Source organism: Grampus griseus (genome assembly GCF_964374135.1).
Source record: "Grampus griseus genome assembly, chromosome: 1".
In the NCBI taxonomy this organism is placed as follows: Eukaryota; Metazoa; Chordata; class Mammalia; order Artiodactyla; family Delphinidae; genus Grampus; species Grampus griseus.
The window spans coordinates 4,779,180-4,794,221 of record NC_139017.1 but is presented as its reverse complement, the minus strand read 5'-3'; the positions used below and the strand labels follow the sequence as shown (position 1 = coordinate 4,794,221).

At 35.4% G+C, this 15,042-nt stretch overlaps 1 protein-coding gene across 1 annotated transcript in view; it reads right to left on the bottom strand.

Moving 5' to 3' along the window:
• DENND1B (DENN domain containing 1B) overlaps positions 1–15,042 on the bottom strand; it is a 253,347-nt gene that overhangs the window by 135,120 nt on the left and 103,185 nt on the right. Inside the window, exons 6-7 of the mRNA XM_082670771.1 lie at positions 7,320–7,389; positions 1,463–1,543 (exon numbers count right to left, since the gene is read on the bottom strand). Of these exons, the coding sequence (XP_082526897.1) occupies positions 1,463–1,543; positions 7,320–7,389 (151 nt within the window). The remainder of the gene's footprint in view (positions 1–1,462; positions 1,544–7,319; positions 7,390–15,042) is intronic.

Here is a 15,042-nt window from a genome sequence, read left to right as displayed (position 1 = left end):
GACTTTACATAGTTGAAGGAAGTTTGATCTTACAGCCTTTAGAAGGGACTGGAAGGAGAGGCTGTAGACTAAGGACTGCTTGAAGTGATGAGCACCCAGACTAGGCTGCTGCCACCAGAAATATAAAGAAGGAAACCACAGAGGGGAATATTATGATCAAACAAAATTACAGGGGGAAATCTAAGCAAGAAGAAAGTTATTACCAAAAAAAGAATGAAATAAGGCTAACAGTTTCCTTATCTTGCAAATACCATATGCTAACACATATATATGGAATCTAAAAAAAAAAAAAGGGTTCTGACAGACCTAGGGGCAGGACAGGAATAAAGACGCAGATGTAGAGAACGGACTTGAGGACACGGGGAGGGGAGAAGGGTAAGCTGGGACGAAGTGAGAGAGTGGTATGGACATATATACACTACCAAATGTAAAATAGATAGCTAGTGGGAAGCAGCCGCATAGCACAGGGAGATCAGCTTGGTGCTTTGTGACCACCTAGAGGGGTGGGTTAGGGAGGGTGAGAGGGAGACACAAGAGGGAGGAAATATGGGGATATATGTGTACGTATAGCTGATTCATTTTGTTGTACAGCAGGAACTAACACAACATTGTAAAGCAATTATACTCCAATAAAGATGCTAAATATCAAACAACCACCAAAAGACCTATTAACACGATTACATACATTTCAAATTGCTTTCTCCTTCAATTTCTCTTGCATCATTATATATTTTCCTTCCTTAATCAGGACAGTTTATTGTTATTTTGGAAGAACCAAAATCAACATAGGTAAATTTTAACATTCTATTATATGCCAAATTAATGAAGAAAATTAACGAAAACATTCATATTTTGTGATTATTAATTTTGAACACTTACAAAGCCTCCCAAAGTACTAGGGTGATTTTAGTTATAGACAGTACAGTTCATTAAAAGTTTCAGTGGTAAATAATCTATACCACCACAACCTTACTGCTTTGAGAAACTTTAATCATATTTCCAGTATTTGGTGATTATACTAAAAGATGTATTGAAGTATGGGGAAAGAGTTTTTTAACCCAGAATCTTTATCATATAGTTGGTTATATAGTACATTTTCAATACTTATTATGTACTGTTTTCATTTTATGAGAGGTATTTGGTATTGTATACTTGTGTGGGTGTGGGTGTGTATTTTCTTATTATGGACGGATTTTACCTGAAAATCAATGTTCCTTGCAATCAAAATATTCTCAGATATTTGGTAACTTTTAGCATATAATTTAAAAATCTGTGATTTAACAACTACCGAAGTATACATCTATCATATCATGTTATGATAGTTAAAGCATGTCAGAAAGCCTCAATATCACCATGTAGTAATGTCAGTACAGGCATTAAAGTCTTCATGGCAGCATGGGTGACTCAGCAGAGTTTCTAAACTGCTGTGACTCAAAACATCAATTACTGACTCAATACTTACCACACTCAAATTGACAGGAGTGTTTGCCTTTGGTACTGGCTGGTTATAGAGTGATTTGAGAGTTTCATTCAAATCATCTTCCTAGAGTTTAAAAAAAAAAAAGTACATTTTATAAATGAAATAGGAACTAAGTAAATACAATTAAAACTACTTGACAAAATCATTCACTGTGCCTACTCACTTCAGACGTGTTATATACAGGCAGACCCTGGAGATATGGGGGGGTTCAGTTCCAGACTACCGCAATTAAGCAAATATAGCAATAACGCGAGTCTCATGCATTTTTCAGTATCCTAGTGCATATGAAAGTTATGTTTACACTACACTGTAGTATATTAAATGTGCAATACCATTATGTCTAAAAAAACACAACGTCATACCTTAATCTAAAATACTTTTTTAGCATACTAAACAATGCTAACCATCATCTGGGCCTTCAGCAAGTCAGAATCTTTTCACTGGTGGAGGGTTTGCCTCGATGTTGACTGCTGCTGACTGATGAGGCTGGTGGGTGCTGAAGGGTGGGGTCGCCATGGCAGTTTCTTCAAACAAGGCAATAAACTTTGCTGCATCAACTGACTCTCACTTTCATCGGCAGTTTGCAATGCTGTTTGATAGCATTTTACTCACAGTAGAACTTATTTCAAAATTGGAGTCAATCGTCTCAAACCCTGCTGCTGCTTCATCAACTAAGCTCATGTTATATTCCGAATCCTTTGTTGTCATTTCAACAATCGTCACGGCATCTTCACCAGAAGTAGATTCCATCTCAAAAAGCCACTTTCTTTGCTCATCCATAAAGAAGCGATTCTTCTTCTGTTCAAGTTTTATGATGAGATTGTAGCAATTGTCACATCTTCAGGCTCCACTTCTAATTCTCATCTCCTTGCTATTTCTACCACATCGGCAGTTACTTCCTCAAGTCTTGAATCCCCCCAACTCAAAGTCATCCAATAGGGTTGGAATCAACTTATTCAAGCTCCAGTGAATATTGATATTTTACCTCTTCCCATGAACCAGAAGTGTTCTTAATGGCATCTAAAATGGTGAATCTTTCCCAGAGGGTTTTCAATTTACTGTGCCCAGATCCATCACAGGAATCACTATCCGTGGCAGCTACAGTCTTCCGCAATGTATTTCTTAAATAATAAGACTTAATAATAAATTTTAAAATGATAAATACAATAAATATAAACATAAATTTAAAATACTGATAATAATAAATAAAAGTCAAAATTACTCCTTGTTCAACAGGCTGAAGAATGGATGTTGTGTTAGCAGGCGTGAAGAAAACAATAATCTTGTTGTCCATTTCCATCAGAGTCCTTGGGTGACCAGAGGCACTGTCAATGAACAGTAATATTTTGAAAGGAATTTTTTTCTGAGCAGTAGGTCTCAACAGTGGGTTTAAGATATTCAGTAAACCATGCTGTAAACAGATGTGCTGTCATCCAGGCTTTGTTATTCCATTTATAGAGCACAGGCAGAGTAGATTCAGCATAATTCTTAAGGGTCCTAGGATTTTTGGAATAATAAATGAGCACTGGCTTCAACTTAAAGTCACCAGCCGCACTAGCCCCTAAGGAGTCAGCCTGTTCTTTGAAGCTTTGAAAAGTAGGCACTGACTTCTCCTCTCCAGCTATGAAAGTCCTAGATTGCATCTTCTTCCAACAGAAGGCTGTTTCCTCTACACTGAATATCTGTTGTTTAGTGCAGCCACCTTCATTAATTATCTTAGGAGATGTCCTGGATCTTGCTGCAGCTTCTACATCAGCACTTGCTGCTTCACCTTGCACTTTATGTTAAACGGATGGCTTCTTTCCTTAAACCTCATTAAACCAACCTCTGCCAGCTTCAGTCTTTCCTTCTGCAGCCTCTTCGCCCCTCTCAGCCTTCGCAGAGTTGAAGAGAGGTAGGACCTTGCTGTGGATGAGGCTTTGGCTTAAAGGAATGTTGTGGCTGCTTTGATCTTCTATCTAGACCACTAAAACTTTCTCCATATCAGCAATAAGGCTGTTTTGCTTTCTTACCATTCATGTGTTCACTGAAGTAGTACTTTTAATTTGCTTCAAGAACTTTTCCTTTGCATTCACAACTTGGCCAACTATTTAGTGCAGAGGAACGCTTGCATTTTCCATTTTAATTTTAAAATCACAAACCTAGTTTTTAAGAAATAGGTACAATTTAAGTAAGATTATTGTACTAAGATGCAACTTTGATGCAAGATGCAAATATTCTAAATACTTCTTTTCTAAGTAGCTCTTAGTTACTATTTGCCCCATGCTAAATGGGATGACGTAAAATATATAACACGTCTATTCTATGGGATTTGTACAGTAATAATGTACCTTGATGTGCACACTCACTTTTCTGAATTACACATACGAATCCAGTAATAAATACGTGAAGGTAGCTTCTCATATACATAGTTATTTTTATTCTCTCTTAAAATGTTTATGTTGGGAGAATAAACCAAAGGTAAAGGCAGTTGTTCAAATAAGTTAATCATTCATTTTAAGGGATATGGATACAAGACACACATGACTTCTCACAATTTCTCATAACTTGACTATGAAAACTTAATAATTCAGATCTCTACAAATTCTTGCAAGAGTGTGTACTCAAAACTGCCTATTTTCGTTAGTGTATATATGTCAATGCTACTCTCACTTCACCTCAGCTTCCCCCTCTCCCCCGTGTCCTCAAGTCCATTCTCTATGTCTGCGAATGTAAAACAGATAGCTAAAGGGAAGCAGCCGCATAGCACAGGGAGATCAGCTCGGTGCTTTGTGACCACCTAGAGGGGTGGGATAGGGAGGGTGGGAGGAAGGCTCAAGAGGGAGGGGATATGGGGATATATGTATGCATATAGATGATTCACTCTGTTGTACAACAGAAACTAACACAGTATTGTGAAGCAATTATACTCCAATAAAGATCTATTAAAAAAAAACAAAACTGCCTATTTGAAATTCTCTTTAGAATGACCTAACAAGAAGGACCCTAAAGCATTCATCACTTGACCATTTAAGCAGTGAAATGTACCACAGGATATTCTGGATGATAGTGATGTTCTGTGTATACAAAATCCTTATGGAAACAAATTTTTTAAATGTCTAGCTTTTAAGAATCCTTTGTAGTTGCCTAATGCTGATCAGGTAAGGATAACTGACTGTGAATCTAAATTCCAATCTAAATACCCTGTGGCACTGAATTAACAATGAAAAGAAAAATTATTACACTCATAGATTTACTTCCAGTTATTGATTAATACTGTGAACTTATAATATTTTTTTCCTCTAATTAGGAACACAAATGTAGTCTCCCTCACTTCCTCTCTTCAGGAAACCACGGTATGTTTTTTTACATATTCCAGTACTACGTATGGTCTCAGGGAGCATATGACATACAATAAGTATAAGTTTCTGAAGGTAACATATTTAAAAGTTGGACAACTAATACAATTAATGTTGGTTCCACATGTTTACTCAAAAACACAAAGAACAAGAAACTATAATGAAGTAGAATTCTGGTTTTGGGTTTTCGATGCAATAATTGAATACTGCTATTTCCAGTTATTTTCTTAGGAAAATGGATGACTGAATAGCTTAAATATAAAATTGTTCAAGTGTAAAATGACCTTCTAATGAATATTTCACAGAAGTACATCAAGTGTAGAGAGGGAAATGTTTACACACACAGCACACGCACACAAACCCTGGACTTTTGACAAACACTAAAAACATGCTACTATGTTATAATAATAAAATTTGATTGCCAAATTAGGAGATTGCTCACTAGAAGAGTAAAAGAAGTGTCTTAATTTATTAATAATACATTTAAATTCTATTTAATAAAAAGTATCTGGAGTAGTATTTGTATTGAGTTTAGGTCTGTTTTTAAAGATATTTACACTGAATCTTAAAAGATGAGTGTTCTACCAGTGTTCTAGGAAATTTAAGTGGCTCCAAATAATGGGATAGTATATTGTGTGTAGAAAAGTGGGAGCAGAGAAGCCAAGAAGGACTATCAGATGGCAGATCATGAAGCTTCTAACATGTCTAGCTGCACACATGTTTAGATTTTATTCTAAGAAAAAAAAGGAACCACTGAGAGGATTATAAGCAAGCAGTAAAATGATATAATCAGGTTTCAGAAAGATCATTCTTAGAGATCAGATTATGGTGGTACTTAACAACTAAGAATGTGCATAAGATGCCCATAAGTAATTTCTAGAGAGAAGAGAAAAGAAAACTAAGAACACCAAAATTCTAAGTGTAGATAAAGGAAAAAGTTCAAAGAAGGACTGAGGCTATAACTAAAAGCAAAGAAAACACAATGTCAGATGACCAAACAAAATACAGTCTCAAGTGTGGAGGAGTATCAAGTAAGAATTTAAGCAGATAGCCAGAGACCAGAAAATATACCCTACATTTCAAAATTAGAAAGCAACAACAGGCAATCACTGCAGATATTTAAAAAAAAAAACTTATTTGAATTAAATTGCATCAAATAGCATAGCTAATATCTTAGTAAATTAGTCCTTGTTTAAAATAGGGAAGAATGATTAAGGGGAAAATTTACAAACTATCATCCCAGAGAAGTTCATTAATTCAAAGCAAACTTCAGTTTCTGTTTTGTTTTTATTTTTAAGAAAAAAGGATAAAGGTGTAAAGATAAATATAAGAGCTAAAGTTATAAAATTCTCAGAAGAAAAAAAGAAAGCTTCATGCATGACATTGGATTTGAAAATTATTTCTTGACATGACACCAAAAGCACAAAGCAACAAAAGACAAAAACAGATAAATTGGACTTCATGAAAGTTAAAAACTTTTGTGCATCAAAGGACACTATCAACAAAGTAAAAAGACAACCCACAGAATGGGAGAAAATATTTGCAAATCAAATATCTGAAAAGGATTAATATCTGAATATGTAAATAACTCCCACTCCTCAACAACAACATGAAGACGCGATTAAAAAATGGCGAAGGACTTGAATAAATAATTCTCCAAAGAAGATATACAATGACCAATAAGCACATGAAAAGACTCTATCTCGCTAATGTTTAGGGAAACGCACATGAAAGCCACAATCATATACCACTTCACACACATTAGGATGGCCATTATAAAAACAAAACAAAACGAAAACAAAAAGTAACTGCTGGGGAGGATATGGGGAAACTGGAACCCTGTGCATTGCCCCTGGGAATGTAAATTGATGCACCCACTGTGGAAAATGTTACGGCAGTTCTCCAAAAAGTTAAACACGGAATTACCATGTTATTCAGCAGTTCTACTTCTGGGAATATACTCAAAAGAATACACGGACTCAAACAGTTATTTGTACACCCACGTTCATAGCCGCTTTGTTCACAACAGCCGAAAGGTGGAAGCAACACAACTGTTCATCTAAATATGAATGAATAAACAAAATGTCGTGTGTGAATAACAATATTATTCACCCTCAAACAGGGAGGAAATTCTGACATACACTACAACATGGATGAACTCTGAAACATGAAGTGAAATATGCCAGTCACAGAAGGATCTATATTGTATCATTCTACTTATACGAGGTACATGGTCCCATGCAGACAGACAGAAAGTAGTATGATGGTTGTTGCCAGGGACTTGGCAAGGGCAGGGAGGAATGGGAAGTTGCTGTTTAATGGGTAGAGAGATTCAATTTGGGAAGTAAAAAGGTTGTAAAGATGATGGTACTGATCACTGCAGCACAATGTGAATGTATTTAATGGTACAGAACTGTACACTTAAAGACAGTTAAAATGGTAAATATCATGTTAGGTGTATTTTACCACAATTTAAAAAATGGGGAAAAAACATGACTTACCAGTTCCTTAGCCAAGTAGTCTGCCAGAGTATTTAGAAGCTTGTAATATACTTCAAACCATGGCAGGTAACTGTAAAAAAAAAAAAAAAAAAAAAAAAACTTTAAAAATGTGTGTGTGTGTGTGTGTGTGTGTGTGTGTATCATTTAGAATTAAGAAACAAGATGGCAAAATAACATCAAATCTAGATTATTTCAAACAGGTTGATCCTGGAGGGCAAAAAAGAACTATACCCATGTTCTCTTTACTGTTACAGTAAAATTTTACATATAATATACTATTAGTTTTCATAAAGTAATCAGAATCCAAAAATTCCATTATAAAGGTTATTCATTACACGCTTCTATTTTATGTTAGCAGCACCAAAAATCACTTAATCCCACTGTGTGGTAAGCATGGTATGAGTGCACCAAAAGCACTCATAGAATAAAAATTAACCACTGTAATAAGATAATATCAAATAAAAACTAATTTTAAAAAGCTTTTAAAACAAAGATATAATCATTTCTTTTCAAATATTACTGAATTAAGTATATAAAAAATAGAATTATGTGCTTATTAATTAAATCAATTCTTTGGAAATTGATGTTTACGTAGGATGGTAAATTTCAAAATAAATATCAGTACAAGAAAGCCTATTTTAAAAATTGTAAATATTATAAATAGCATTTAAGTATCAAAAACACGTATAATTTAAAAATCATTTTGATTCATTTTGCTAGATACAAATTAATTTTATGAAAGCAAAATACTAAATCCAAAAATCAATTGTACAAAATAAAATCTGTACTCCTTTTCAACAAATTAAGGTATGTATATTTAAAATCTATCCAAAGTTTTTAATTGTTTATTAAAATATACACTTTTCACATATAAGAAGAGTAAATCACAACACACACCAGTGTAGTTAATTATCAGTTAACAAATACTCATTTTTTTCTTCAAAGAATGACTACAACAGACTACTTTTTAAGAGAAAAAAGTGTGATACTTTTACTACACAATTATATACTGACAAGAGTACAGATACACAAAACATTTCATAATCAATGACTAGAGCTTAGAAAAACAGCATTCTTTCTGCATTTTTTTCATATAATGTTTGATTTATTAGTGACCATGAATGATGCTTTTTAATTAGGAGTTGCCTGAAGTCATAACAAAAGAACAGTCAGGTAAATGACAGCATCCTTACTCAGCAGAATGCTATAGAGTTCTTTAAAATGATCATTATAAATAGTAAGTAATGATATAAAAGAGACCTATCATATTTTAAAATATCTACCAACTTTTCATTAAATCTAGCATATTGAGTAGTACATCCATTTATCTCTGTGCCCTTTGGAAATGCCACTAAAATGACTGTAAATAAATAAAAAGGGTATAAATTAATGAGGACAAGGCAAATGCAATAGAAAGCAACAAAGGTGAATGGCTTTGTAAAGGTGGTAAGCAAGCAAAGAATAACTGACTTTGCAGAAAAGAGAAAACCAAAACCTGAGTGTCAAGAGAAGGGAAAATGACCATTAGCCAATAGACTGGCCCCCACAGGATCCTGAGACACTGATCTGGGAATTTTTCAAAGGAAAAAAACACCTCAAAGGCCCTATATTTTCTTGTGAAACTAACCACTGCACATACAATGATGCTAATTCAGTTTAGTGCCTCTATCTTAAATATAAATTAACGGTCTAACCACCAGATATTTGAGGAAATACAGACATCAATACAAACATAAAAGGAACTCCAAGTAAACAAAGACAATACAAACACCAGGTGAAAGTTTCAAAAATTATCATTAATATCCACAGGAGCTGAATAAAGAACAGGATGCTTTTTTTTTTCATTGTTCTAATCTAGTATTTATTTTATTTTTTAACATCTTTATTGGAGTATAATTGCTTTACAATGGTGTGTTAGTTTCTGCTTTATAACAAAGTGAATCAGTTATACATATGTCCCCATATCTCTTCCCTCTTGTGTCTCCCTCCCTCCCACCCTCCCTATCCCACCCCTCTAGGTGGTCACAAAGAACCGAGCTGATCTCCCTGTGCTATGCGGCTGCTTCCCACTAGCTATCTATTTTACGTTTGGTAGTGTATATATGGAAGCAACCTAAGTGTCCATCAACAGATGAATGGATAAAGAAGATGTGGCACATATATACAATGGAATATTACTCAGCCATAAAAAGAAACGTAATTGAGCTACTGTAGTGACGTGGATGGACCTAGAGTCTGTCATAAAGAGTGAAGTAAGTCAGAAAGAGAAAAACAAATACCGTATATATATGGAATCTAAGAAAACAAAAAAGATCATGAAGAACCGAGGGGCAAGATAGGAAGAACAGGATGCTTTTAAACAAAATGAAATATAAAAAAGGAGAAAGAAGTGAAAAAATAAATTTTTAGACAATAAGAACAAGTTCTTATAAATTCAAAATACAAATGCTAAAAAAAATTAAAATCAATAGAAAGAGGGCTTCCCTGGTGGCGCAGTGGTTGAGAGTCCGCCTGCCGATGCAGGGGACATGGGTTCGTGCCCCAGTCCGGGAAGATCCCACATGCGTGGAGCGGCTGGGCCCGTGAGCCATGGCCGCTGAGCCTGCGTGTCCGGAGCCTGTGCTCTAAAACGGGAGAGGCCACAACAGTGAGAGGCCCACGTACCGCAAAAAAAAAAAAAAAAAAAGAAAAATCCATAGAAAGATTAGAACCTAAATGATGAATATCTCTTAGGAACTAGGATAAAGAGATAAACAGATAGAAAATAAGAGTAAATATTAAAATATCAGTGTATCAACCTCGACTATCATGTAGTTGACTAATAGTGGTTCTAAAAAAAAAGAGGGGATAAAAGAAATGAAAATTTCATTTTAAAAACTACTAGAGGGCTTCCCTGGTGGCGCAGTGGTTGAGAGTCTGCCTGCCGATGCAGGGGACATGGGTTCGTGCCCCGGTCTGGGAAGATCCCACATGCCGCGGGGCGGCTGGGCCCGTGAGCCATGGCCGCTGAGCCTGCGTGTCCGGAGCCTGTGCTCCGCAACGAAAGAGGCCACAACAGTGAGAGGCCCGCGTACCGCCAAAAAAAAAAAAATTACTAGAAAAATCTCGGAACTTTAGACATGAGTTTCCACATTGAAAGTGCCACTGGGTTAACTGTAAAATAAATGAGCCAAACCAGAGTATCACAGTGAAATTGCAGAACAGGGGCAACAGAAAAGCACCTAAGAATTTCCAAAGAGACAAAACAGGTAGCGTACGAAGGCATCAAATCCAAAATGTCCCTGAACCTCTGTCTCAACAGCAATTCTGGGAAGTCAGAAGATAATGCCTCCAAAAGGCAGAGGTTAAATCCCTTGCAACCTAGAATTCTTTGTCCAGAGAAACTATCAATCAAGTTTGGGGATAGACTAATAGCAGTTTCAGTCTTTCTAGAACTCAAAAATTTACCTTCTCCATAATATTCTTGGGAAGCGACAAAATGCAAGAGTGAAGTAGAAAGGAGGAATATGGGGATATAGAGACAAGAAACTGAATTCCAGGGAAGAACAGGTAAGTCTAAGGATAAATGTGCCAACGCCTGGTAAGCAACCAGTCCAGATGGAAACAGGAATGAGGGCATTGGGTAGGATTTTCTGGGACAGGGGGTTGCAACAAGCTGACAGCCTCATGTGGGAGTCTCGAAAAACCTGGGTGAGTATGTGCCAAAGCTCTGACGGTTTGGGGAAAATCTAAGAATCAGAAGTTAGTATAGATAATCTCAATTTTCACGTTTAAGTTACTCAACTCTTCTAACCCTAGTGCTTAGATAGCTAATCTACTTTCTACCATATCTTTCGCTTACAAAAAAAAACCCTTAAACATTACTAATACTGTTTTTAGATTATCAACTCAATATCATGCAAATTACCACATCGTATTTTCCATACTCATTATAACTCAATGAAATAATTTTCATGGAGGATGTCCTGCTAAGACACACTGTAGTTCCTTGGATACAGTACAATTTCTTTGATTTGAAGTCATTTCATAGTCACATTTCAACTTTTAACAGCCTGAAGAAATTGCTATTTCAAGAAAATGTCAATGTGTTATGTAATTCAGATCTATATGCTCAGATGAGATGAGACCTAATCTATTTAAGGAACATGCAGGTCTGTTTCTATCCTGCTCTCAAGAATCTTAAGATAAAGCAAGATTTATTGACTTTAGGTGGTTTGCATGTCTACCTGTTAATCCTTATACTGTCATTTTCACCTTACTCAAATAATGTGGAACCTTGTTTAAACTTCCTTCCTGGTTCACTATAAAAATAAGATATGTAATAAATATCTCATAATTATAAGTTATTGCAAAGTGAGAGAATCTCTTTTTTCTAGACCAAATGTTCTGGTTTTCTCATCTTTACGTTATTACTTTTCATCGATTATCTTCCCCTTCCAATTTCTTTTCAAATTATGAAAACAAACTGGAATCCAATTTTTCATTAAAAAGCTAGTTTATACCAAAAAAAACACAATTTATTTGTAAGATTATGGACCTGTTTTTGAAAATGAAACAAACTGAATTAATAATTGATTAACAGTCAGTTTACTTTTCAAAATTTAACAGTGCTAGGTATTTTGGTATCGTTTTACAATTACTATTATTTTTTATTATCTCCAAGAATACTTTCAACTGCATTGCATCCTGATACCAGGCTATGTTTGTTCTTTATACAGGGATGCTGGATTTTGTTCTCATGTTCATTCAACTCTTGACTCTATTATATATAGATCACTGCTATAAATCAGACTAATATAATTTTTTAACTATTACAACAAGGCTTACACCTATGAGATATTTCTCACAGTGATCTCTAAGGCTCCATCATGCTTAGTTATTTCTGTTTGGACAGTAAGACTTACTAGTCAGGTCTATGCCCATCTAGGGAGTAGAGAGCAGAATCTAAGAATCAGAGATTCCACACATTAAAATAACTGGAAGTACAGAGAATAAAACTTCTTAGGCACTAACTATAGGTATGAAAATACGCTAGGTACTTTATACGTGTTCTCTCATTTAATTCTTATAATAATACTATGATGTATATTTGACTAAACTAAGGTAAAACAACTTATCCAGGGTCACAAAGCTACCAAATGGCAAGCCTGAGATTAGAACTCTGACTGAGCAATAATACATGTTCAGGGGTCTACCAATCACCCAATACAGGCATGTACTTCTATAATACCCAGCCTTTGAATAAACATTGTCCAATGACCAGATGTTTTCAGGAAGCTGCATAAAATGTGAACAAAATTCATTCATTCTAGTTTAATCTTAAATCAGTCTACTTATAATTTCTATACACTAAAGTAAATCCTATCTTCTAAAATTTGTTTAACTAATGTTCAGAGCATTACCTTCCTTTCTGCCTCTTAAATTATATTTTATTCATATGGGCAAATTTCCCAGCAGATAAACATCTGTTTGACTCTTTCATTTCACAGATTGGTAATTCCTTCCAATTATAGATTTTAGTACTGCTTATACGTTCATCACTGTGGATAAAAATTTTGAAAAGGATATGGCCTGCAACATGGTACAAGATCTCTGCCCAAACAACATAAATCTATCAACATCTAAGTAAATTTCGATCAATAAGAAAGAAGACTCATAACTGCATTATCTATTGTCTAGCCAACATTTTTCTCTATATACAATGTGTTCATGAGAGATAATGGGACAGACTCTCAAATTTCTACAACAGCACTGCCTGATACACCAGTAAGTACCATCACCATAAAGAACTGAGTTTAGTTACACACAATGTGCTTCGTGAACATGTACTGGTTCTTGGTGATAACTAGCTCCTTTTTAAGAGTACATATCATTCATGTTTTTTTAATGAAAACATCACTTGTATCCAAGTGGCACTACTCTGTAACCTAGTCACGCTCTTAGGATGTCAAGGAAACAGGGACATTTTCCGCTGCAAATAAACAACAGCATCCAGAGCGGAGGGTGCAAACTGGCTACATGCAGACATACCCAGCCCACAGTCATATTCTGTTTGGGCAACGCACCATTGTTGTTGTTGAACTGAGTAAGTGGCCAACTTCTAAATCAGATAATTCACTTAAAAATCTAGATTTCTTCTCTTAAAAACCAAAAGAACTGGCAATACTGGTTACACGTTTTTTTATTTTAACTTTGCAACAAATACCTAAAGCTGGGTAACAGCTTCTGTCTTTGGATGGGGCATGTGCTATTTATTTGGATCACCCCAATTTCCTACTGTCAGCCAAACCTGCTTATCTCATTTTAGGCCCTTATCTTGTCCCTACAGGTAACTGAATTCACAACCCCTGGTATGGTGCAACTATTCAACAGGAAGTCCTGCTTACTTTTTTATATGACAAGAAAATGGTCCAGGGTACACAAAGTAGTCAATAATTCAAATATTTTAACAAGATGCCATTGCACACTTTAAAGATAAAACGTGTGCCAAAAAAATACATACACACATAGATATAAAATAAATATTATAAACTATACAAGCTTATCTTGCTCAGGTAAGAAATGTTATTTCATGTTTTTATTTTTGTGGTTTTTAGATACTTTTCAAACAACATAAGTTCAAAGCAATTAATTTTTAACTAATGTATAAGCTCCTAAACTGATGGTCATTAAGTTAAAATAGTTTTCACTAAATTTTACAGTCCCAATCTGTTTTTGTACAACCAAACACAAAAATCCCAGAAAGTTTTAAAAAATGTATTCAACATATAATGACTAAATAAGATACTTTACTTGAATTTTATAAAACTGAAAATGTAGTTCTTTAACAAAGGATTCCTGGGACTCTCATAGTCTTGTAAACATACATAAATGTAAAACAAATACATGAAGGCCAATTATTTTAAAACGAAAGTCAAAGCATCTCCTAAGATTATTTCCTTAATTTTTCATAAAGACAAGGCAAAGGACAGATGTATATGTAAAGCCTTGCGAGACTTCCCTCACACTTGGCTTCCACTATCGAGCTGATAAAACTTTTACATCCAAAAGTCAAAGGTTAAATAAAGGAAAGGAAATGTTTTTTGTCAAACAGTCAGGTAACCACTAACAGTCTAAGTGGTCAGCAGGAACCTAACTTAGAGTAATCAAATAAAACGAAGGAAACTGCCTTTCCGTAGAAAAATGTCTAATGTCTAGAGGCTGTTTTTCTGCCTGGAAAATTGACACAAAATGTGTAAAATTGAAACATTCTGCTTCTAAGGGACTTGCTTCAAGGAAGAGTGTGAAAGCCTCAAGTTTGGTATGAGTTACAGGGGATGTGGGCAGGGAGGACTACAAAGGCCCCAAACATCAAACTGTCTTCCTTATGAAAGTATTTAATTTTGAACCCTTGGCGACAACTTTATAGTTGTAAAATTATGTTAATCAAATTAGGGGAAAAGTTACTTCTTGCATTTTTGCTATTATACAAAAGCAATTCTAAATACAAACAATGGCATGATTTAAATTAGTAATATCTCAGGGTTTGTTTGTTTTGTTTTGTTTTGCGGTACGCGGGCCTCTCACTGTTGTGGCCTCTCCCGTTGCGGAGCACAGGCTCTGGACGCGCAAGCTCATCGGCCATGGCTCCAGGGCCCAGCCACTCCGCGGCACGTGGGATCTTCCCGGACCGGGGCACGAACCCGTGTCCCCTGTGTCCCCTGCATCGGCAGGCGGACTCTCA